Below are 24319 nucleotides of genomic sequence, written 5' to 3'. Positions count from 1 at the left end.
TACAGAATCGCCATTCGATAATCCGTTCAGTGGTGAAACTAAGTAACTGCCTGATTTCGTAATGAATATATATATGTTTTAATATTTATAATATAAAAAAAAAAAACAAATAATTTTCGAATCGTTTACTCAGTTTCAATGTTTAACGCATATCTTCAGAACGAAATAAAGTACATAGAAAAATTTTTCACGAATCACACAAAAACACATTGTGACATTTCAAATAAAATAAATAATTTTAGTTAGCCAAAACAACTTATGTACAAGTTTACTTATTTATTGCTTTGTATGTTCTTGTTTTTGGTTTTATTTTATTGTTATTTTTTGTTATTAATTAGTGGCTTTTGTTCTTTCAAAGTACCTGTTTTGATTGCGGAGGCAGGGTTGCATGTAAATTTAAGTATATGAATCTTTAATTTAAACTGATTCCTATCTTAAATTTATTTTAACCATATATTTAGTTTATTAAAACTTCTAAAATAATTACTAACGAATTTTACAAGTCTAAATAAAGCTGACTTATTTGGTTCTGAAAAAGATGTGTACGTACACGCAAAAAGACAGTTTATATTTATTTTATGATTTTAGTTAGTATAAATATTGTTTAGTGCTATGTTTAATTTTGTTTGCAATTCAAAATTTTGTTTTAATTAAGATTATCAAAAACATTTCAAAAACTATTGCTATAACATGTTTAAACGAATAAAAAATCTACTAAATTTCGATTGGTAAAATTTTTTCAAAAAATAAGAGAAAGTATAAACGAGATGATGCGCAAGTTCGAGATAAATAAAAACACAACTGGGGAAGTCTCCCGATCTCAAATACCAAATACACAACAAGGCCAGCTTCAACAAGACGCTAGGAGTGAAACATGGTCGGTCGATGTTTATGCAAGTGACGGAGAAGGGGTACAGGCTCAGGATTCTTTAGAGCAACGTACTGTAGAGGGGAGATCAGTTGTTAATGGTAACGAAGTTGCAAATCAAGAAGCCTTAAGGTTATTTTGTTTCTTATTTTTTTAATTAATAAAAATTTATACTCACAAACTAAAGTTTTATGTAAAAGTATATAAACATTTTTAAAATTGCATATTTTGTGTAGGTTAGCTCTTGTTTTTAATATCTAATGATAAGAATTACAACAAAAATAGAAAAATAAGAATTATAGGAGTTTACATTTCCTGGAATTCTTTTTGTCCATCAAACAAATTTCGAAGATTATACAATGCATAACCAGTAGAGCCATAAAGATTTGCACGGCAGACTGCTTAGATTCAGAATTGAACAATATTCATAAGATTTTTTCTTCTTAGGTCCCGAAATAGTCATCATGAAGATATTAAAGGCAATTCAGTCCAAAAAGAACCGCTTACCCTCTTTCAGCCCACATCCTTACCCATTCTACCTCCGGCTTCCTTATATTAGTGAAAACTCAGTTTAGTCGGCAAGGCAAGTTTCATTAGCTATAAAATCCACCTTTAATAGCGTTTGGATACGTGTTGTGTACAAGATTAACCGCCCGCTTATGGAATTGTGAAAGATGCCACAACTATCCATGAATCAAGTAATATAGTATACATTTTAGTTGTCATTGCGGAAATGACTACGTAATTCGTACATTTTAACGTTTCTATGTCAGGTGATAGCAGCATGTTACAATAAAGCTAAAAAGGTTTATTTTTAAAATCAATTAAAGCCTTAAGGTAAACAATCATCCATCTATGAACACCTCTTCAACAAACCTAGTTGTGCTGAGAATTACCTGGATAGTAGATTCAAAAATCTATCTAGAGCGAGAAACATTTCTCAGTTCTAGAATATTATTCATTAAAACTCGCAATCCAAAAAATTGTAAGCAACGAGATTTCTATAACTTTAAACTATATAAATAGTGTTTTTATTGTTATCGCTTTTTTAATGTTTTAGTTTTTAATTTAGTTCAAGTAAAACTGCTGCAATCTTAAATGTTTTCATTCTATTAATTCTATCTTAAAATAACTTTAAATCAGTTTTTACTATACTTTTGTCTGTTTTTAGCAATTTATTCCGATGATGTGCTAAAGGAAATTGAAAGATAAACCTTCTGAACTTTTAAAATGAGTGATTTGTATATAAACTTTCTAATAAAAATCAATACCAAAACAAAACTAATTTACTTTCTAATAAATTGTAGTTTTAACTTTAAAAACAATTTTATTTTCAAGTAATATATATCATTACTTAAAAAAATTATAGTTATTACTAAGTAAAAAAAAATCACCTACCAATATAAAGTATTTTTAGTTTAATCATTAATATGTAACCTTTTTTATTATCAAGGTTTAAAGTTACGCAACTTTTATTTACAGACGCATGCCTTCATCTTTAAATAATCAGTCTGCGAACAGAAACGATGAATTTGACAACAGAAGTGATATTTGGAGTGTTGAGGTTCTAGCAAGTGATAGTGAGCAGAACACTGTAGATACTCAAGCTGATTATAGATTGCATGACCTTGAAAATGAGGCTAATGTTAATTCTGTGAGTTAAAAATAAAAAGTAAAGATTTGGCACATAACAAAGATGTTAAATGTTGTAAGGTTTCTTTCAGTAACTAATTGTTTAAATTAACCTTTGAATTAAATCGATTAATGAAATAAGTTTTACTTTTTAATAGAAACAAAGTCTTAGAGACAATTTTTTAAAATCTTAAGTAAGTATAAATGTAAGTTCGCCATAATATTTTCAAATTTAAATTAATACCTATCAATATTTTAAATAAGTATAATACATTTTTGTAATTTAGTTTTGTAGTTAGTATTTCAGATTTGATAAAAGTAAAACATATGTAAAAGAATTACTAGTATGATAGGTATGCAATCTTGAAAAACTATAAATACCAAACAAAATCTAGGTTAAAAAATATTAGCTTAAGTTTAAAAGATTTAAACAGAGAGAATAAAGACATACACTGGGAATAAGTAAGTTGTAAGACTAGTTTCATATTTAGCAAAAACTTTTTATTTATGAAACTTTTAGTATAATGACGTGTTAATTTATTAACTTTTCAAATATCATTATTATTTCGTATTAATGATAAAGACTTTATATGATATATAAAGATAAAAGCTATAAGTTTTGGGGACGGGTCAAATATACATGAAGAAGCTGTTTCACGAAGGGTCGTTTTTGCACGATAGTAAATAAAGTAGAGTGAAATTGAAAAATAAAATAAAGATAGTAATAAAATATTGACCTAGGTTAAGAACAAAACTATTTTATAGATTTGTGAAAGAAAAAGTTTTAGAATTAAAAAAAGATATAAAATAAACATTTTGTGAAATTTTCAAAGACATTACACCGAATAAAGAGTTGCATTCTTTTTATTGCGTATAAAACGTTAACTGACTTGCGAAAACACGCACTTCGTAATAAACTGGTGTCGAAACCTTCAATGACGATACGTGTTACGTGAAAAAGTTATTTACGAAAGTTTTTTCTATAACTCTACAAGAAAGGAACATTTACGAATCGTTTACTGTACTTATAGTTTAGTAAATAAGATTACCTATGAATCAAAGAAAATTACACATAAGTTAAAAACGACCCACTTTATAGTTGTTATTGCATTTTATTAAAACTTGTTAAAACATTGAAAAATAGTTTTCTTTATATTTTTATACATGTTGTTGTATTTGTTTACAATTGAAAATCACATAGAAAGTATAGTTTTTTATGCGGAGAAGCTTATTCTTGTGTTTACAAAAATAATGCTCCAAAAACAAGCAGTACAATGTTTAATGAAGCTGCAATAATTAAATGCTACTATGATTTAAAAAATTTCTGGCCAGGCCTTTGAAATTTTTACAGAAATGGAACTTTAAATACTTTTTTTTAGATTTACACGATTAAAATTGTTTAAATATCTTTTTGTTAGCCAAATTTTAAAATTTGTTGTTTAAGTATTGAATGCTATTACAATGTTCAAAAAGTTTTAGCTAGGCGTCTTAAAATGTGTTATATTTTGTTTTAAATATATACAATTGTTACAATTTGTTAGTAAAATTATTTTAAGTTAAATCAGAAAAAACTGAAAATTTCTGAATTTTGACTGTATTTTTTATACAATTTTTATGCAATTTTAGTTGTAACACTTTTGAACCATTCAGTTATATATATTGTAAAACAACTTACCAAGCAAACAAAGTAAAGCTCTTTTTCTTGTTTTGTTTACTTAATTTATTATTAAAAAAATTGTAAGTTTAATCTACAAAATATGCCAGAAATAACAAAGTGATTTTTGATCAAATTGTTTAATAACTTTTTTAATACTAGTTTTTGTTAAATTTCACTGTTTGTTTAAATTAATGCAAAAAAAAAGTATCTTAAGGAAAGCATAAAGTTCTTCTTACCATAAAAAATTGTTATCTTTTTTACATTTCAAGCTTCTGAGATATATAAGTAAGAAAAGTTTTTAAGTAAAAGACAATTATTTGTATAAACAAAGTTATTTTTATTAAACTCTAGTTGTAGAGTTTTTTTAAAAAACTCAGAATGAAATTGTATTTAAAAAAAATTGTTACCAGGCAAGTTAGTTACTAAAAATACATCTTAAAAAAAGTCCTAAATATAGTTAAAGCTTTAAATTTTAAGCAGCATATTTTATTAGTTACAAAACATGGAATTAATTGCAAAGAATAACTTATTGAAACTCAAAAGTGCATCAAATTCCTTTGAATTAAGACAGTTGTATGTTAAATTGAAATCAGAAGATCAATTCATACAATTTTAAAATATTTTTCATTAGTCTTGGACACCCTAGCTCAATCAACAAAGTTGTGCTTGTAAAGTAAATAAATTTATATCTCGTTTCTAATTTCGTTTTTTAAAGTAATACTTGATATTAGTTTAAAAAAAAAAAGTTTTTAACTTAAGAAGCATTAAGTTGATTATAAAACTTGTAGTAAAATAAAAGTTTAAAATAAGGTATTTAGATTAAATTCAAACGGATGCCCATAAAAAGTATTTAAGCTGTGTTTTGTCTTTTTATGAGTATCCTTTCAAAATTTAACATCTATACAGTATAGACAAGTTTTCAAAGTTATACAAATAAAACAAAAGTTTAGACAAGATATTACGATCAAACTCAAAAGGATACCTATAAAAAGTTTTAAAGCTGTATTTAGTCTTTCTACGGGTGTCCTTTAATTTAACATCTAAAACAGTATAAACAAGTTTTTAAAGTTATTAAAGTAAAACAAAGTTTTAAAACAAGATACTATGATCAAAATCAAAAGGAATTTTAAAGCTGTGTTTAGTCTTTTCAATGGTATCCTTTAAAATTTAACATCTAAAACAATCTAAACAAGTTTTCAAAGTCATTTTAATTAAACTTAAATTATAAGAAATTGAACAAATTTATGAAAAATATACGTAAAAAGATTTTTTTTTTCAAAATTGTACATAAAAGTTTAAAAAAGATCCGTCACATCGATATAAAATTGTACAATTTTTTAAAAGGATACCCATAAAAAGACCGACGCTATATAATTAAGCAAAAACTATAAGTAATGTTACGTCACTGAGTAAATCATACAAAAATATATTATCAAAGAAAATGCGTATAAAATGATTAGTTTGAACTTAAATTTTATTAGAACTTCAAAGCAATTTTTAAGAGTTTTGTATCACATTACTAAAATATAAATTTATAGTAATGTAAATAACAACACCAAACAAACCATGGAAGATATTAAGAAAGTAGACTTCAACTATAGTTTGAAAGATATACCAATTGCAAATAAAAAAGAATACCTTATTAAATTTTATGATGCTACTTCGAAATTAGTCAACCGATTGAGGTAGAAATTATTATTTTACAACAGCGAAGACATTAGCCCACACGAGTTTAAAGAAGAAGATGTTTTCAAAATCAGCAGATCAGCACCATCGTGTGATGATCTAAAAGCGTTTGAAAATGATCTATTCGATATCATTAAAAACATCAAATTCACCTCCATAAGTCAAATTTTCAGAAAAAGCTAAAACAAGACTTAAACAAACTATAAATCAAAAGCAAAGTAATACTTTTCGACGACAAAACAAGGACAAGCCCAAAACTTCATAACAAACTAATAACCGACAACTCAACTAAAACATACAAAATTTCTAATGAAGACTTAATCAACAAAATAAACCTAGAATCTGAAAAATTATATGTGAGAGAAAATACAAAAACAAAAAATACCTTATTTTCAGCTGCAGATGCATTCATTACTATAAAAGATCACAAGAAAAACTTTCCTTTTAACATCGAATGTAGAATCCTCAATCTCGGTAGAATTAGTAAAACTATTTTAGAAAAAACAGTAAATGAAATAAGATACAAATCTTATAATACAATGAAGAATTCTCACAATGTTATATCATGGTTTATGTTAATTTTGACATAGTTAGTTTTTACCCGAGTATATAAGAAGAGCACTTGATGAAAGCCACAAGCTTTGCAAGAGCATACACATATCGAAGATAAAGATATAAGTTTAATCAAACACACATGTAAAACAATTCTAACATTTAACAACAAAACATGGATTAAAAAAGACGGCAACACATTATTTGATGTACCAATGGGATCATTTTTTGGCGCAGAGATCTGTGACCTTATAGGCCTTTACGCCCTAAACCACCTTAAATCCCTCTATAAAAATAATGAAATCGCTTTATATAGAGACGGCGGCCTAGCTATCATCAAGCGAAAAAGTAACCAAACTTTAGAAAATACCAAAAAGAAGATAATCGAGCTATTTAAGGATATCGTATTCAAAATAACTATTGATTTCGGTGCAACCGCATTTAACTTTCTAGATACAGCTCTAAACCTCACTGACGACGAATATAAACCATACCGTAAGGAAAACTCAGATGCTAGGTATATCAATAAAAAATCAAACCACCCAATAATTATTAAAAAAAACCTCCCAGAAATGATTGAAAAAAGGATTAACAAGCTCTCCAAAAGTGAAAAAATATTTAAAAACTCAGTACACTCATACCAAAATGCTCTAAATGAATAAAATTTTAAACACATATTAAAATAATCAGAAATTAAAAACCCTCAATCTAAAATGAAAAGAAACAGACCAAAAAAAATCATCTACTTCAACCCACCCTTCTGCCAATCCGTTAAAACAAATTTAGGGAAAGTATTCTTCCAACTCATCGATAAACGTTTTAAAAACAATGAAGTACTCAACAAAGTTATAAACAAAAATAATTGCAAAATTCCATTCAGCTGTATGAATAATATCAAACTTATAATACAAAAACATAATAAAAAAACCCTAGATAATATTTCCTTTAAAGAAAAAAACAAAATCAATAACACCCCTACTTGAAATTGCCTATCTAAAAACTCCTGTCCTTTGAACAATTAATGCCTTATAAAAAATGTTATTTACAAAGCCACCGTAATATCAAGCAAGAAAACAAAAGAATACAATGGGAGCACTGCTAATACTTTTAAAAGCAGATGGTTCTACCATAACCACAATTTTAACACCTACAAAGAAAACAACACCGAACTAGCTAAATACATCTGGTTTTAAAAAAACAACAGTATTAAGTATAACATCAAATGGAGTATCATCCATCACATCGTGGAAGTAAGAAAAATCCACAGCATATGTACCACTTGCAGCCTAGAAAAACTAGAAATAGCCAGAGCCAATAAAATAAAGAACTTAAACAAAAGACACGAACTGTTTGCTAATTGTCCACACTTAAAAAAACTTCACTTTAAGACTTATGCGCTTGATAATTAGTTTTGCATGTCATTTTATTTTATTTACTTAAATTCATTTTCATTTATAAGTACAAAACGTTTTTAGTCCTACTTAAATGAAAAAAACTCCAGCTCTAAACTGTAAAAACTAAATTATAACATTAACTTATTTCAAAGTATACATTAGTTACGTCATAATAATAGAAGCGATATTATTCATAATTTTGAATGCAATTTTAAATTAGTTCAATTCAACTCCAGCTAGCTAATATTTATAAATTTAATTCAAATCCCTTTGTTCATGGTAATATGCAAAAATAAATTAACGATGGTTTAAAAATCTACCAGTTTATTGCAACATTTTGTTCAAATTAATTTCGGACAACCGTCCTTCATCAGTGAACTTTAAAACTAGCAACAACAAAATAAATAAAAGTTAAAAAATATATTATGACGTAGTAGTTCAAAACTGTGTATAAAACTAAAATTTTAAAAGCTAGACGATTTTTACATTGTAATGATATTTTTGTATGTAAAAGTAAATTAAAATGAAATGCGTATAAAAACAAACACTTTACCGTTATAAACTTTAAATTAAAACCTATCTTAGTAAAGAAATGTTTGATGTAAGTTATTGTTAATAAATAATTACTGCTATCGGCGAAATATAAATAAAAATAAAAACTTTTCCCAAACAATACTTAAAGTAATTATGAAAACCTATATTAATAAGAAGCTGTATCTTACAAACTTTTTATCTTAAAGAAATAGTTTAATCCCTGAATAAAAATAACTATTTTGAAACAAAATTTAAATCTAAGTAAGATAATAATACAAGAATTATATAAAGAATTAAATTAATTTGTTTCAGCAGCAAATTATTTTTTCTAATATATTGTTATTTAAGGTAAACATTTTATCAAATAAACAAACGGTTAAAAACTATTGTGAAACTAAAAATATTCTTTGTGAAACTATCCTATTAAAAACCGATTACTGTAAAATTATTGATTTTATAAGTTTGCTATTATCTATAAAAAGGCAGTATTGTTTTATTTATGTTTATACTTGCTTGTAATAAATTAACACATTTACTCTCTAAATAATCTAAGTTCGTATGGTTGCTTGTTGAGTCTGTAAAAGTGATTGAATGTGCTTCTTCAAAGTTTTTGTTCGATGTTGGATGCTTGTTGGTGTAGTGAAGTTTGAGTGCAGCTCGATCATTTGTCTCGCTGGTGGTCATGTTCTTCCAGTTATGTCTGTGAGAGCACCATCTTTGGGAAAAAGACGTAATTGTCTGTCCCACATAGTGCTCACCACAGACATTGAACTTTGCCGCATAAATCCCAAAGTTTTTGCAAATCAAATTCTTTTTTAATTCAATTGTTTTACCACTTTTTGATTTTATTAAATTAGTTTTTTTCACCATTCCGCCTACTCCCCCTCGGTTGCATAATAAGCATTATCCACAAGGGTGAGATCCACCAATTGCTACACTATTTTCATGGGCTTGGATCTTATAGTTTGTTAATAGTGCCGCAATTGTTTGTGGACGTTTATATGCCACTAAAACATTCGGGTTTAGTTCTCTTTCTTTCTTATCGAGTTGTAATAGTTTCGGAAAGTTTGTCGTCCAAACACTTATATTATGATTAATTTCTCTTGCCTTCTTCATTGGAGGTCCAAACCGATCTTTCCATTCTACTGATATTAATCATATCCTCAACTAAAGCCTTACAGAAGCAAGATTTTAAACATTTATCTTTTAAAGACTTTATTGCTTCTAAGTAATCATTGTCGCGTTCGCAAAATCTTCTTAGTCGTATTGACTCTCCGAATACAATTATTACGAATACAATTAAGTATTATAAAAGAACACTTATTTGTATAATTTTATATCCTTACTTATAGAATTTAACCTTTATTTACTCAAAAATATCGTAAGTAAGTTGTATGTTTTACCCAAATGAGGAGTTCATTTATGCTTAATTAGTTTTTTTTATTGTATGAGTTAAAAGTACATTGATCAGTTGAAATTTTAATTATAATTTATATCAGTTTCAAACCATTATTAGTTCATTCATTAACTACTGTCAATTTTATCAGGTATTTGCACAAAAATTTTTCGTCAAGCGGTTATTATTAGTATATATTTAAACTTATAGATTTTTAGATTATCATTGTACTATTTTCGTCTAGTATTAGGAAACATAAGTAGTTTTACAAATAAGTAGTCTCGAAAGGTGTTTTACTAAACTTTTAGGTTAACCATGTCGATGTAGCATTTTCAGATGTTGCCGATAGCAATCGGTCAAGGGCATCCACACCTGGTTTGAGTGCTGCCAGCGGATATTCTGCAGTATCAGCACTCAGCATGCTGTCATCAATCACTACAGACCAACTAAACAATAAAGGTTTTGTATTTATTGCTTTTTAGATGTATATCGCTCTATTTTATTAGATTCTTTTGATATTCTAATAACTAAATAATGAACCTAAGTTCTGTAAGAACTGATTTTTTTTTAATTTTAGCAGTTTTGTTTTATAAGCTTTTTTCAATTAAAAAAGTTCCATTAGAAAACTTTTATAAAGCTTTTTATGTTTTATTTTTAATTAACTAGTTTGACTCGATTTATATTTTAAACATTTTAACTTTGTCTTATTTTTGTATGGTGTTTTCTAAATAATATCATTAATATTTTATTTCCTAAGTTTTCAGCTTAACAATAAAGCCCTCTGATTCTAATAACTTGATGTTTGCTTCGTCTGATAATTTATATGCCGCTCAAATACGTTAGTCATCTTAGAATTACGTGCTTGATTGTTTTTACCAGCCCATAACAACGCCTTTTCAGCCTTAGTAACTTACTTCGTAAGTTTAAAAGCTGACAAAGGTATAAATTTCTTGCTGCTAGTGCGCATAGTCAGTATCAGAGATTAGTATTATTAAACGAGTCAAATTAAGTATTTGACACTTGAGTCTACTTTATAAAAAGCTTATAGAACCCTAGCCTATTAAATAATTACTATTAGGTTAACTAAATTAAACTGTAATTATTAAAAAATGCAAATTAGCACTCACAAATTATTTTACAATATAAACAACCTATGATCTTAGAAAAGAACGATAGAAAAAGAAAATAAATGTTTTGTTAAACGAAAATCAGTATGTGCGCTTATCGCCGTAAAGTAAAAAAATCGCTGTGCTAAAAAATAATGAAAATACGCCGGGTCAAGAATCTTAAGAAATGTCTAAATTTAAAGCCACAATAACTTAATTTATAGTATAATATTAGTTATTCATAATTGCAATAACAATTAATACAGTCACTGATCAGCCTACAACATCTGGTCCTTCCTTATCACAACAACAGTCATCGGCAAACACTAGCCCTGACCCGCAAGAAAGTCTTCAAATTCAATCAACTTTAGTCGCTCAAAACGGAAACGGTAAGATGCAGCGAGCGAGCGGAGATACTTCTACTATTAAAAGTGCAAAAGAAAAAAGTGTTAACTGGAAGTTACCACCAACTTTTGGTCAAGTTATCAATTCAGATGCAGGAAGTAGTTCAGAGGGGATAGGAACAATCAAGAGGAGTCCTTACAAAAGGCCAACATCGTCACAATTTTCTAAGGAGCACCCTATCATTAAGCCTAAGGTATACCAGCTAAAGGTTTAAGTATAATAAAATTCTAATGATATTCAAAAAATCTATGTGCGACTTTATTTATATATATTGTATTATATGTATTTTTTATTTTCAGATTTTTGTTTACAATATTGGATAAAATAAGTATTTTTTGTATAATTAATGTATTTTAGTATGATATATAACAAAAGAAAATTTCCAAAAGTATTTTGAAAAGCTGTTTGTTTTTATTTTTTAATAGATAAACTGCAGATCAAATTAGTTAATAATTTTTTTAACTCTTGGTAAGGGTTTTCAAAACTATTTCATAAGCCCCCTTTGAAGAAATTTCAAAAACTATGGCTCAGCTCCGACAAGAATTATCAAAAACTACCCTTATCTACGCTAAAACCTTATTTTTTTTGCTTTCATCATCAACTCCAGAATATCTAGTGTAAGTTTCTAATTAAGGCCTTGTGGTCCCCCTTTTACAGCTTATGGCCCCCTAAATTTCTTAAGTTTTCCTGCAATATCTAGTATAAATTTCAAAACTACCCTAAAATACGCCTGAGGCCCTATTTTTTTGCTCTTCATCATCAACTCCAGAATATATAGTGTAAGTTCCAAATTTTGGCCTCATGGGCCCCTTTGCAACTTACGGCCCCTGTAACCCACTGGTTCTAGTAACTTTTGCGTCATTTCGTAATAGTTAAACTTTGTTTATAAATTTTTAAATATAACCTGGTATATAATCTTAATATAAACTAAAAAGTAAATCTTTGTTATAATATTAGTGACTTCAATGTATACCTTACTATATAAACTTATTAAAGATGAAAATACGATACACTAATACTATCAATATAAATATTTACTTAACTACGTTCTACTGATAATACTAAAAGTATAGATTCAGCACTCAAAAATTTTATTTTAAAATTTGACAGTAAAGCGATAAAATGACACTTCAACGTGCAAGTCAGAGCTCGACGGTTTGTTTGCATGGCAACTTTTATTAGATGTATTAGCGTTTGTTTACAGTTCTCAGCAATTCTTACTGAAGTCAGAGCCAAGCTAGGAACTGAAGCGTATAAAACGTCTAAAAGTCCGCTTTGGTTGAACTACAATAGAAGTTTCTACTCGAGAAACAGTTGTCAAAAAACACAACGAAAGCTGGAAATAAACACAAATCAATATGCACTTGCTTTAGTTTTTTGGCGGTTCTTGCAGGGGTCAATTGACCCACCTTAGAAGTGTAATGCTCAAAAAAAAAGTTGTAAGCGATCACAGAAAGCCGAAAAATTGAGATACACCTGGTTTCGTTTCTCAGCGGTTTTTATCGAAAATAGTGGACTACAATATAAGTGCAATGCAGAGTAACAATCGTTAAAAACAACGAATGCTGAACGCGTATACTAGCTAAAATAGAATCTTGGTGAGGTTCACAACTAGACCGAAAAACTATCTGGTAAAAGTTTTTCTAGGTCTTGTTTGTTACCAAGTCAAACAATACACGATTAAAAAAACGGTGAAATCTTGTCTTCAAAGAATCTAATAAGTGCCTGCTAAAACAAAAAAGCGTTTGTTTTAATTGTAACTATTCTTGCCAACAATGATAGCTAACTAGAACAAAAAGCGAATGAACCTGCAAGTGTAAAGCGTAGTCGCTTTAAAGAAAAAGCTGCGACGCTTTACTACGACGAAAGTTTTAGCATTCGATTCAGGAATATTCCAAAACTGTGCTGAAAGTTTTAAAACTTAACGCAAGAATATTCATAAAACTGCAAAAATCCCCTTTCAAGCCGCGCTCGGCTTTATATAGTGTTAAGCTAGAGTAAAAAACTGTTCTATTTTTTAAGGTCTCTTGGAACAGGCAGATAATGCTTACACCCCCTATATTTCTGAATGATGGCAGCTAATGGCCCACTTTGGGAAACCCTGCTCTGGGTAAAACATATATTATATCTCAAGTTTTTTAAAACTTATATAGTTATTTGCGTGTTTAGGTTAAAGTCTTTATATACAAATTTTAAAATATTTTATAATATATATTGAGAAATGTTAACTTTTTTAAAAGTATTTTGCGCTTATTTTGAGTAATTTTTTCAAAGTAGAATGTTATAAAGCGATAAATGTCTTAAACATCAAATACTAAAGTTAATACTGGTATTAGGAACAATATTTTTTCAGTGAGTATATTTTGAATATTATATGTAAGAAATTACTAAAAATGTTATTTTTAAGTAGCACAGTTTTTGATACTATATTGTTAAATTAGTACGATTAAAAAAAAATAGTTACTTCTTTAAATGAAAAAATAGATAGTTTCATAGAAATAATTTTTTTTCACTTTAGTTCGCATATCAAATATGATGTGAAAATCATATCGACTTATTTCTCTCTGCAATTGTTTTTAAATGATTTTTTCGTAACAGCGCTAACTTTTTTGTTTTTGATAGCAGTATTCATCATAAAGAAATTAGTGATCTACCTTATCTAGGATCTACTGGATCTTTTCTTCAAAAATATATTCCAGAAACAATTTTGGGGATCCAGTAGATTATTAATTCTGTTTTATGTTATACATAATTTTGCGAAAAAGGCCCCAAGTTCATCGTGAAACTTACACTAGAAATGTTGAAGTTTCCTGACGAAGAGCATAAAAAAACTTTCTCCTGATTTTTTTAAAGTTTACGATAAAAAGAAAATAAAGTCTACGACATATTAATAAAGAATTTTGAGCTTACGGTTTACATAGTATTGTCTGGATTCTAATTTTGTGGATTCGGTAGATCAATAATGGATCTTATTAATAGAAGTTTTCTATAGGAATACTTAAGCTATAAACTAAGCCTTTCTAGTTTTATTGAATTAATTTTTTGGTTCGTAAAAACTGTTTTAAATAAAGAAAATAATACTTTAACTTATTTTAAAACTTAATTTTAACGGCTACTTAAAAAATTAAGTTTAATCTTGTTTTTTTAATTATCATAAATTTCTAGGTTGTTACTGCATGGCAACCAGACATTAAAAATAATGCTCTATCACTCCAAGATGTTAGTGAATTTGATCCTTTATCTACACCACACACATGTGAGTAGATTAATGCGATAACAGTTATAAAAACTCTTCATAATAATTTAGTTAAAATAAAAGCTGCTCAATTGTAATGCTTTTCTGTTGTGTTTCACAAAATAGTTTATGTAGATTTAAAGTTTAATAAGACCTCCTAGCTTTAGATTTTTTTAGTGAAAGATTCTAGTATGATGATTTCTGAGACCAAATTGCATGACCAAGTCAATCCCAATCAAGTTGTTTTGCAAACAAAGGAGACAAGTCAGCTATCTCATCAGGTTTTATAAATAACAAATTAGAGTTTAAATTTTATGTAGCAATCACGTATTTGCTTAATTAATTAAGCAAATTTTTCATTGTTTGTGCCTAAATTTCTTCTCTATCAAAACAATTTGTGTTAATATGTTATCGATTTAAAATTAAATGCTTTTTAATATTTCTTAAACTGTCAGCTTTACACTGCTATACAACGTAAAATATTATTTAAAAATATAACTATGTAATTAATCTTATATGCTCAATCAAGGAAATTAGTAAATACTTTAGTAGCAATAAAACTACCTGGTATCGGAAGAAATCGTGTTCTTGATTTTTGCCTTGATTATATCTTTTATATATAAACATATAACCAATAATTATCTTTAAAGTTGGAATTATATCTACGTATCTATAGTGAACAGTGCTAGTTATTTTCTTTTACTACAATAAAAACAAACTGGAAAGTGCTTGATTTTTTCAGCTGACGTACATTTCTCAGTGTTAAAAAATTAACACAGTTCTACGAAGTTTTTTAAATAAATATAATAATGCAAAAAGAATAGGAGATAAATAAGATGCATATGTGGAATGTGCATTTAAGTAATAATATTTAAGGTTCCCAAATCGTCCTCTTCGTATGTTAACCGTTCTTTGTGACTTTTTTGCATTTATATTTTACCCTTTTATATTTACTAAAAATATAAAAAATTATACTTAAAAAAATTATTAAAATATTTATTCAAAACTCTTTTTTTTTTGCTTGAAGCTTTTTCAAAAACTTCGTCAGCAAGGAAATAAAATAATAATACTAGTTTTAGGTTAAATAGGAAAAAAGTGTTCTATGTTACAAAATTATTTATTTTAATCAACGCAATGTTTTGATTTAGAACTTTAGATAGTCATTTTTTCAATATTATAAAGAGTAAAACCCTGATCAACTTAATTTTTTCTCTTGTACGAGCTGAGAATTAATTTTGGTACACAATTGATAATGTGTTAAGGGCGATTTAGTTTTACGTTTACAAACACAAATCACAAAAAAAACCTAGAATTTTTAATTATTTTCTTATATAAAATAATAGTACTTTGAATACACACAAAATCTGTCATAAAGATAAGTTTTTTTTATATCATTTATTTTTTTAAGTAAAAAACACATTTAATGTAGCTTTACAGTATTTTTTCAATGTTGTTATACTATTTAAGACAGTTTTTTTTTTACTTAAGTTTAATTTTTTACTAAAAACAAAATAAAAAAACTTGTATTTTAAAAACCTGGAAGAAACACAGAAAAAAAAAAAGAAATTTACAAAAAACTTTGAGCAAACTAGTTTTTTGTAGTTATTTTATGTAATTATTTACATGTAAAGGCTTCAGCACCTCTGATCAATAACTTTTTAATAATTAAATTAAGAAATACTATAAAAAAACACTTAACAAGATAAGAGACAATTATTGAGTTTTTGATTAATTTAAGACTTATTTCTTCATATTACCAGTATACTATTCTAAATGTTAAATCTAAAACCTTCAGTAAGTTTGATTTTAGTTTTAGATGTTTTATGTTTCAGGAGTCTCCAAGTACATCTTCACAACAACATAACAATAGAAATAAAGTTCTCGGCAAAGTTGAAAGAAAAAGGTCATCTTGGTGGAAAGGCACACCTAAATTTTCATCTAGTACTAGAAAAATTAATAAATCTTCTGCTGTCAACAAACTAAAACCAATTAAAAATGTTAATTTTTCAACTCAAGGAAAGGCTACAGACGTAGTAGATAGTTCGATTAGTGGTTATTTTTCAGATACTTGTTTTAATTAAGCTGTAAATTAGTTAGTTTTTAATTTTAATTTACTTTTATTTTACAACAATAAAAATTTTGACGTATTTTATTTTTTAATCAATTAAAAATAACTTTTTAAGAATCTAATTAGTTTTTAAATTAAAAAGCAATAAATTTACTTTCTTTAATTTATTCTCACAATAGAAAAATTCGTGCTGAATTGGGATTATGATTTTATGAACTTAAACTTAACCTAGAACATCAACACTTTCAATTAAAAAAAAAGTTTATTTTTCAATTAAAATATTTATTATTTTATCTCTACAGCAGGGTTCGTGCGCATCAGGCTAAATCTTTTTTTTTGAAAAGATTTGAAAAATATCAGATTTTTCATTTTTTTGCTTGAAAATTTTAGAATTTAAGTTTATATTTTTCAAATGCTTGAAAACTTCTGAGGTAAAAAAAATTGAGAATAATTTTTGTTTTTCTTGAGTAAATCTTATTAAAGTGTACATTTTTTCTGAATATGAATTTAGTTATTAAAGGCAAATTTCAGTCAGTGTTTGTAAACAACAAATGATTAAAACCTTTTTGGTTGTTCTTGTCAATTTGAACGAGACCAACTAAAAAAGACCAATCAAGTTGGCAAAAAAGCTTATCTAGATATAAATGAATCGTTGTTAGCATTATTGAAAAATTGAAGTCACGATTGCTGATTAGATCGTCTTTTCTCCATAAAACGACTTCTTAAAATCCATCAATGTTGAAAATTTTGGGGAAAGACGCTATTTTATTGCGCTTTAAAAATATTACTAGTTGTCATGCTGAGATAAAAGTAAAATTAAATTCTAGCAGGTAATTAGCAAACAAGGTAATGTTGTTATGATTAACAGTTATGATAGTTGTACGCATAGGTTAGACAGCTTTTTTTAACAAGTTGAATGTACAACAATATGAGTCGCTTTCACATTTCATAAAATGTATTTTAGTTCTTTTTCATGGCCAAAGTCAAGTTGAAAGAAGTTTTAGTGTCAACAAGGCTCTTATGAACGGCAACGTGCAGGAAAAAACTGTAATTGATAAACACTCAGTGAAAGACTTTATGCAAACTCACAAATTTAAGCCTTATGAAGTAAAAATTTTAAAAGATTTAAAGAGCTCAGTTTTGTTTGCACAAGAGCACTATCGTGCTTGGTTAGAAAAAAAGAGATGACATTGTTTTTAGAAAGGCATAAGAGAGAAGATCAAAAAGTTAGGAAAAGAGAGCTGCAGGACTTGCAAAATAAGCGTGAAAAAGCCAAGAGCTCAATAAGCAAGTTTAGATAAAGAGATTGGGGTGCTCTCAAAAACGACAAAAGTGACAAATAATCAGAATTTTTTTGAATTTTTTTCATAAAGCAAGCTAATGTCTAACCAAAAGTGTTTGTTTTTAGTTAAATTTTCGTTTATAGAAATTTATTTATGATGATAGTTTTAGAGTTAAAGTTATGTGTAATATAAGTTTTTTTATTCATTCGTTTATAAAGCTTTTTTTGAATAATTTATATAATATCATGATAAGCTTAAACTTTTTTTTATTTTGAGTAGATATTTTAAAATATATGGTGTTTTAATGATAAGACAAAGTTTTTGAGAGATGTGTTTAATTATATTTTGTTTTTCATTTACAAACTTGTTCAGAATTCTATTTTAATAAAAACTTCTTCACCAGTTATGTAACTTATAATTGACGAATTCAAGGATTATTTGACACGAACCCTGTATATGCGTGATGTGTGATAGATGCAACCAAGCCCTAAAGTTTTATAAAGATAACAATTCATTGAAGCAGAAATTACAATGACCAGTTAAAAGTATTCAAGTTGCTTGGTAAGCAATTGATAGATGTTGAAAAATAACTTTGTTAAGTTTTTCTTTTCTTTAAAAGTAGTGTTTGTAAATGTTTTTGTTTTGTTATTTACTAATTAAGATCCCCCGATACCCAAAATGACTCCTAATGGGGATTGTCCTTGCTTTGAAAAAATATCAGGCTCAATCGGTCAAAATCAGGTTAAATAAAAAAGAAATTTGCTCACGAACCCTGCTACAGGTTTGTTTATTAAAACGAGCTACTTTAAGTGCAGAAACTGTTAATGTAATTACTTTAAAAACAAAAGCTAACAAAATGTACATGTGATGAAAAATATACATTTAATATAAAATAATAAGATAAAGAAATTTACATTCTCAACTTTGTTGATACTAAAATTTTTGAAATAAAGCATAATCCAAACTGAAAGTTTTTGAACTGTGAGCGTTTATTTAGCTGCGTCGGTTACAACTGAGATACTTCAAAAGAACACTATCAAAAAGTTAATATCTATTTTAAAAATATTCAAAATTTTATTATCGTTTGCTAATAGAGGTCCTAGCGAAGATAGTTCTCTGTAATATAATATATAGTATAAAAAAAATAAAATGTACTTTTTCTTTATTAAACTGACTTATGTTTCTGTTTCTAAACAATTAAACACACTTAAACGCAGCTCTGTAAAAAATAGCTCTGTAAGAAAAGAAATGAAGCAAAAAATGGGGTTTGTTTACTAAATATTAAGCATAGTTACTATAAATTAATAGCTAATTATAGATACAATATATTATGTTTAATCCGACTGTTGTTGCGTGTAAGTAGTTTATATTTTGATAAGTATTTTAATTTGTATATTACTTTACTTTTATTATAATTTGTACTTAATCATTACAGTAATTATATAGTTTTGTAACAGTCGGACTTAACATCATATATTGTATCTACAATTAACTATCAAACTAAATTAATTACACTTATCTTTATAATCATACACTACTTTTGCTTCTATTCTTTTCTTACAGTAACATTTTTTTACAGAGCCCCGTTGAAGTTTGTTAACTTGTTAACACGCTGAAATATATGTTAGTTTAATAAAGAAAGAGTCCTGTGAAAACTTGGTATATAGATATAAGAGAATTTTATTCCTTTCTTAGATAAATACTTGAATTAATTTACAACTACTTGTTTACAAAAATTAAAAAATATTTTTTACAGTAAATATAATACATTTATCTATTGCATTTTTTATCAAAAACACTGCTTTTCTAGACTTTTACGTATTTTTCTTAACAACAAATTGTTATTAAAGTAGCATTGTAATTTTCTTTTAGTTTTCTTTGTTACAAATACTAACTGTAAAAGAAGTAAAAACTTCTTTGGATTTTCTAATGCATTTTAAACATAAAGATAGTAAGTAGTTTATAAAGTTATACTTGTTTTTGTGATTTTAGTTGCTGAAAAACAAGGAAGTTTGAAAGACAGTGCAAAAGTTCAGTCCGGCGAAGACATAATGGCAAAATATGAATTAAAAATTTCCTCCAAAAATAATGATGGAGCTTTAAACAATTCACAACTTATGTTAGTACTAAACATGTGTAATTATGTTAATTGTTTTTTAAATAACTACTTTAATTAATTTTATCTGAACTCAATTTATCTGAATTCGGCTTTTAGTGTTTTATAGTATTAAAACCTATATGGTTTAATAATATTCCTAGTAATGTGTAAATAAATTGTTCTGGTTTTATAAACGTACAAATATATGTTTTTTCAGTTATGTTTTTTATTTTGACTATTGTCATAAAGCTACATACAATTTAAATAAAAAATAAATGATTTTGAATTTGCTGACAAATGTTTTGGGCTTTTTATGAGATAAAGCTTAGTTTTGTTTTGATAGTTGGTGCAAGTAGCACAGAAACATTTGTCAGCAAATTCGAAAGTAGTTGTTTTTTTATTTAAAAAACGTATTAACAATTTTTCTTAAGCATAAAAGTTGCTCAGAGAACTGTGACAATTGTCAATTGAAAAACAATTTTTGATAAAACACTTCAATTCTTTCTTACAACTGTATCTTTATCCTGTTAAACAGGACAGTTCAACAGTCAGGTTATTAAATAGATCAGGGGTCGGCAACACGTGGCCTGCGGGCTAACTGTGGCCCTCGAAGAGTAAATCTGCGGCCCGCAAACATGTTTTTATTTTTAATGGGATGCGGCCCACGAAAGGTAATTCAATAGCCTAGAGAATGTTGATCTGGCACACTAAAGTTTATTTTTTACGTTCATTTTTTGGTCAAAGTTTTGTTTTTTGACTTATTTCATTTTATGTCTATAATAAAAGGTATTATACTTTAACCAAATAGGATATTTTAACATTGGTTTATGTTTATGTCTTAACTACGTGGTCTCCAGTAACTTACTAACTGCTATACTTACGAGTAGAAGTTACAAAACGATTTCCCAAGTTATGAATAAAACACACTTTGAGTAAATGCAATTTATTTTATTTATAATAATAATTCTTAGTTCTGAAGAAAGAAACTATTAAATCACGATACGAATAAAATCTATAAAAAGTATTAACAATCGTAAAGTTATATAAAACACTAACATCAACTCCGCGATGTAGACTTTTTCTTGATTCTCGAAAGTTGTAAATAAAACGTTGAACTTTATCGTAACTTGATCGTAACGCGGAATAACTAACGCATATTTGAAAGACAAACGCAAATATATACGCATAGAAATGATATTAACTCCTTTAAATAAAAAAATTGTTTGTTTTTAATACTGGAAGAACGTCACGAAAACTGCGTAAAACAGTTTACAACATCCGCTTATATAAATGAGGTTATTTCAACTGTTTAATTAGTATCGCAGAGTATGTTAATTTAGTTTTTATGTATTTAATCCATTTTGAACAAAATAAAACAAATATGTTAGTTCAAATGTAGAAATCAAAATAAAAAAATTCAAATTTAAGAAAATAAAATACAAGTAAAACAAACTTGTTATTGAGCTTACAAAGTACTGACCGATAATTAAGTTACAGTGACATACATAAAATCACAACGACTTTAGTTACATATATATTATATTAAATAATTATTAAAAATAAATGATTGATAAAGTAGTAGTCGGGTGTTTAAATTAAATATCTCATAAATATATTTTAAATATTTGATAAGTAAACTGTGTTATATATGAAAGTTAAAATGTAAAAAAAACAACGAGGTGGTCATATGCTAAGTATAAACCTGCAGTAAAAAACCTACTAGCTCTCTTGGGCGTAGTAGGTAAAAAAGCACGGTTTATCTGTGATTTAAATACAGGCTTCCAATTAAACTTGGAACTTAACACATAAAGGTGTGAAGAATTATAATTCGAGGGTAAAATGAATATATGAAATGTCGGAGTTAAAAAGTGACTTGTGCGAAATAGATATATAAATAATAATTGATTAAATTTATATATTACTTAGGATATTTATAATATAAAAAAACAACTAGTTTTCAAATTGTTTACTTAGTTTCGATGCTTTATGCATCTCCTCAGAACGATAATAAAGAACAAAGTAAGATTTTTAAAGAATAAAACAAAAAAACACATTGTGACGTTTCAACTAAAATTGAATAATTTTAGTTAGCCTATTTTAAAAACAACTTATGTACAAGTTAACTTATCTTTGCATTGTTTGTTCTTGTTTTTAGATTTATTTTGTTGTTATTTTTTTGTTATTATTTAGTGGTTATTGTTCTTTTGAAATACATATTTTGATTATGTAGGCAGGGTTACTTAGGATATATAATTATATAATAATTAGTAATTAATTATAATTAATAACAGACAGTTTATTTTATTCGACTTACGACAGTTACAATTTTTACTTACATTGTTCTTGAATTTAAAACCACATTTAATTACTTCATTGTTATAAGTATTACTGATATTGATATTATTCTGGTTACTACCGTTATTATTATTATTATTATTATTATTATTATTATTATTATTATTATTATTATTATTATTATTATTATTATCATTATTATTATTATTATTATTATTATTATTATTGTTATTATATTATTATTATTATTATTATTGTTATTATCATTATCATTATTATTATTATTATTATTATTATTATTATTATTATCATTATTGTTATTATTATTATTAAGTACAATTGAGTTTATATTTTTAGTTAGGTTTTTACCGATACTTCTAGTTAAAGGTCTATTATAACTGTTTTTATTAATTAGATTAATGTTATCATTATTGTTTCCCAGCAACTATGTTTTAAAAGATAAAAATATTTTTTTTTAGATTTTTTTGAATACTTTGTTATAGTTTTTTTTTTCTTTTAATTATATCTCTAAGCACAAAAAAATTATTATTTATCACAATTTTGAAACAATCAATTATGATTTTTTTTTAAACTTGTAACATGTAATAAAATAAAAACCAAAAACAGGCAATCAACAAGCAAGCAGTGTTCATGGAAACAGAAATCAACACAGTTGCCACAATCTTCGATTAGCGATGAACAACTAATTACCGATGCCATAAAAAAATTACGTAATGTCATGTCATCTGCTCAGTTTAGACATGTTGAGAGGTTTACATTTGCTAGCAAGACAAACGCAAAAATATCTCAGAATTACTCCAAAAAGTATGTTGTTTTTTTTTTGAAGATTTTTTGTTTTTAAATACACTAAGGCCATTAAAAGATCCACATTTTTTAAGTGATAATTTATGTATAGTATGAAATACTTATTAAAGAAAAAATATATATAACCACGGTTGCCACGAAACCTGGAATCCTGGAAAAATCTGGAGTTTGACAGTTTAGGCTAAGAAACCTGGAGTTATGAAAATTAAAAAAAATATCCTGGAAAAACCTAGAATTTTAAACATTTTGTAGTAAAATTTTTAAAATTTTGTAGTAAAATGTTGATTTGACACTGCAAATCTATCATATAGATAGAAAATTATTGTCATCGTCAAAAAATTTTTTTATTAAAAAAAACATTTAAATTAGATTTTCATTATCTTTTCAATGTTTTTATACTATTTAAAAAAGTTTTTTACCTTAAACTTAGTTTTAAACTAAAAACTTTAAAATCCTGGAGAAAATTTGCTTAAAACCAGTGGCAACCCTGAGTAACTTGGTTAAAAAATTCCCGATACAAAAGTATAAGAGAAGTTTTTTTTTCAATTTCTCGAAACTAAAATTAAATTAAAAGTATATTTAATCTTTCAATGCTTAATCAGTTAACCTTAAACTTTGAGGATATTTTCAAAGCATGAGAGCTGTATAACTTTTTCATTTTATTAAACTCCTAACACTGATTACTTAATAAAGGTTTGTTTGTTTTAGCTGAAAAATGTGATTCCTTAGTAACATTCTAAATCAAATGCATTCGAAATGGCTACAGTGCGTAACATTATGATAACAAATCGTATTATAAAATTTCGAAAAAATTATAATATTGTTAGAAAAAGTAAAAAAAGATATTTTTAATCGAAAAAAGTTTTTAAAAATTAAGCAGTAATTTTTGTTATTAACAAGTTAAGTTAACATTAGACTTGAGAAAGAACCACAGCTTAAAATCTATAGAAGATAATTTTTTAATTAAATAGTGTTTTTTGCCTTTCAAAATTAGTCATTCTGTAAGGAACCTGTCGAAATACTTTTGTACCCTTATATCTTAGAACTAATTTATTTTTTAATACTTTTAAAAGCAACTGCTATATAAATTAAAACATCTTTAAAGTTATTTTACTTATAAATAAGTCTCTACTTCCTATGGCCTTAAATACGTTTAAATTTTTGCCTGATAGTTTTAAATTTGTACTACCTTTACTAGTATTACAATCAGCAATGCAAATAGAAAATCTTTTTTGTAAAGCATAATAAGTTTTTTTAATTTTGGTCAAGATATTATTTAACATCC

At 26.6% G+C, this 24319-nt stretch overlaps 1 protein-coding gene across 1 annotated transcript in view; it reads left to right on the top strand.

Annotated features, from left to right (window-relative positions):
* Positions 1-24319, top strand: part of LOC145835418 (GTPase-activating protein and VPS9 domain-containing protein 1-like) — an 81798-nt gene that overhangs the window by 45704 nt on the left and 11775 nt on the right. The window contains exons 18-26 of the mRNA XM_082942998.1: positions 752-1000; positions 2351-2522; positions 10028-10178; positions 11092-11423; positions 14396-14486; positions 14643-14746; positions 16298-16517; positions 19809-19935; positions 22837-23034. Of these exons, the coding sequence (XP_082799124.1) occupies positions 752-1000; positions 2351-2522; positions 10028-10178; positions 11092-11423; positions 14396-14486; positions 14643-14746; positions 16298-16517; positions 19809-19935; positions 22837-23034 (1644 nt within the window). The remainder of the gene's footprint in view (positions 1-751; positions 1001-2350; positions 2523-10027; positions 10179-11091; positions 11424-14395; positions 14487-14642; positions 14747-16297; positions 16518-19808; positions 19936-22836; positions 23035-24319) is intronic.

Source organism: Thalia democratica, chromosome 5, assembly GCF_965202585.1.
Source record: "Thalia democratica chromosome 5, ktThaDemo2.hap1.1, whole genome shotgun sequence".
NCBI lineage: Eukaryota > Metazoa > Chordata > Thaliacea > Salpida > Salpidae > Thalia > Thalia democratica.
The sequence above is the reverse complement of the archived record's forward strand: the minus strand, read 5'-3'. Positions and strand labels throughout refer to the sequence as shown.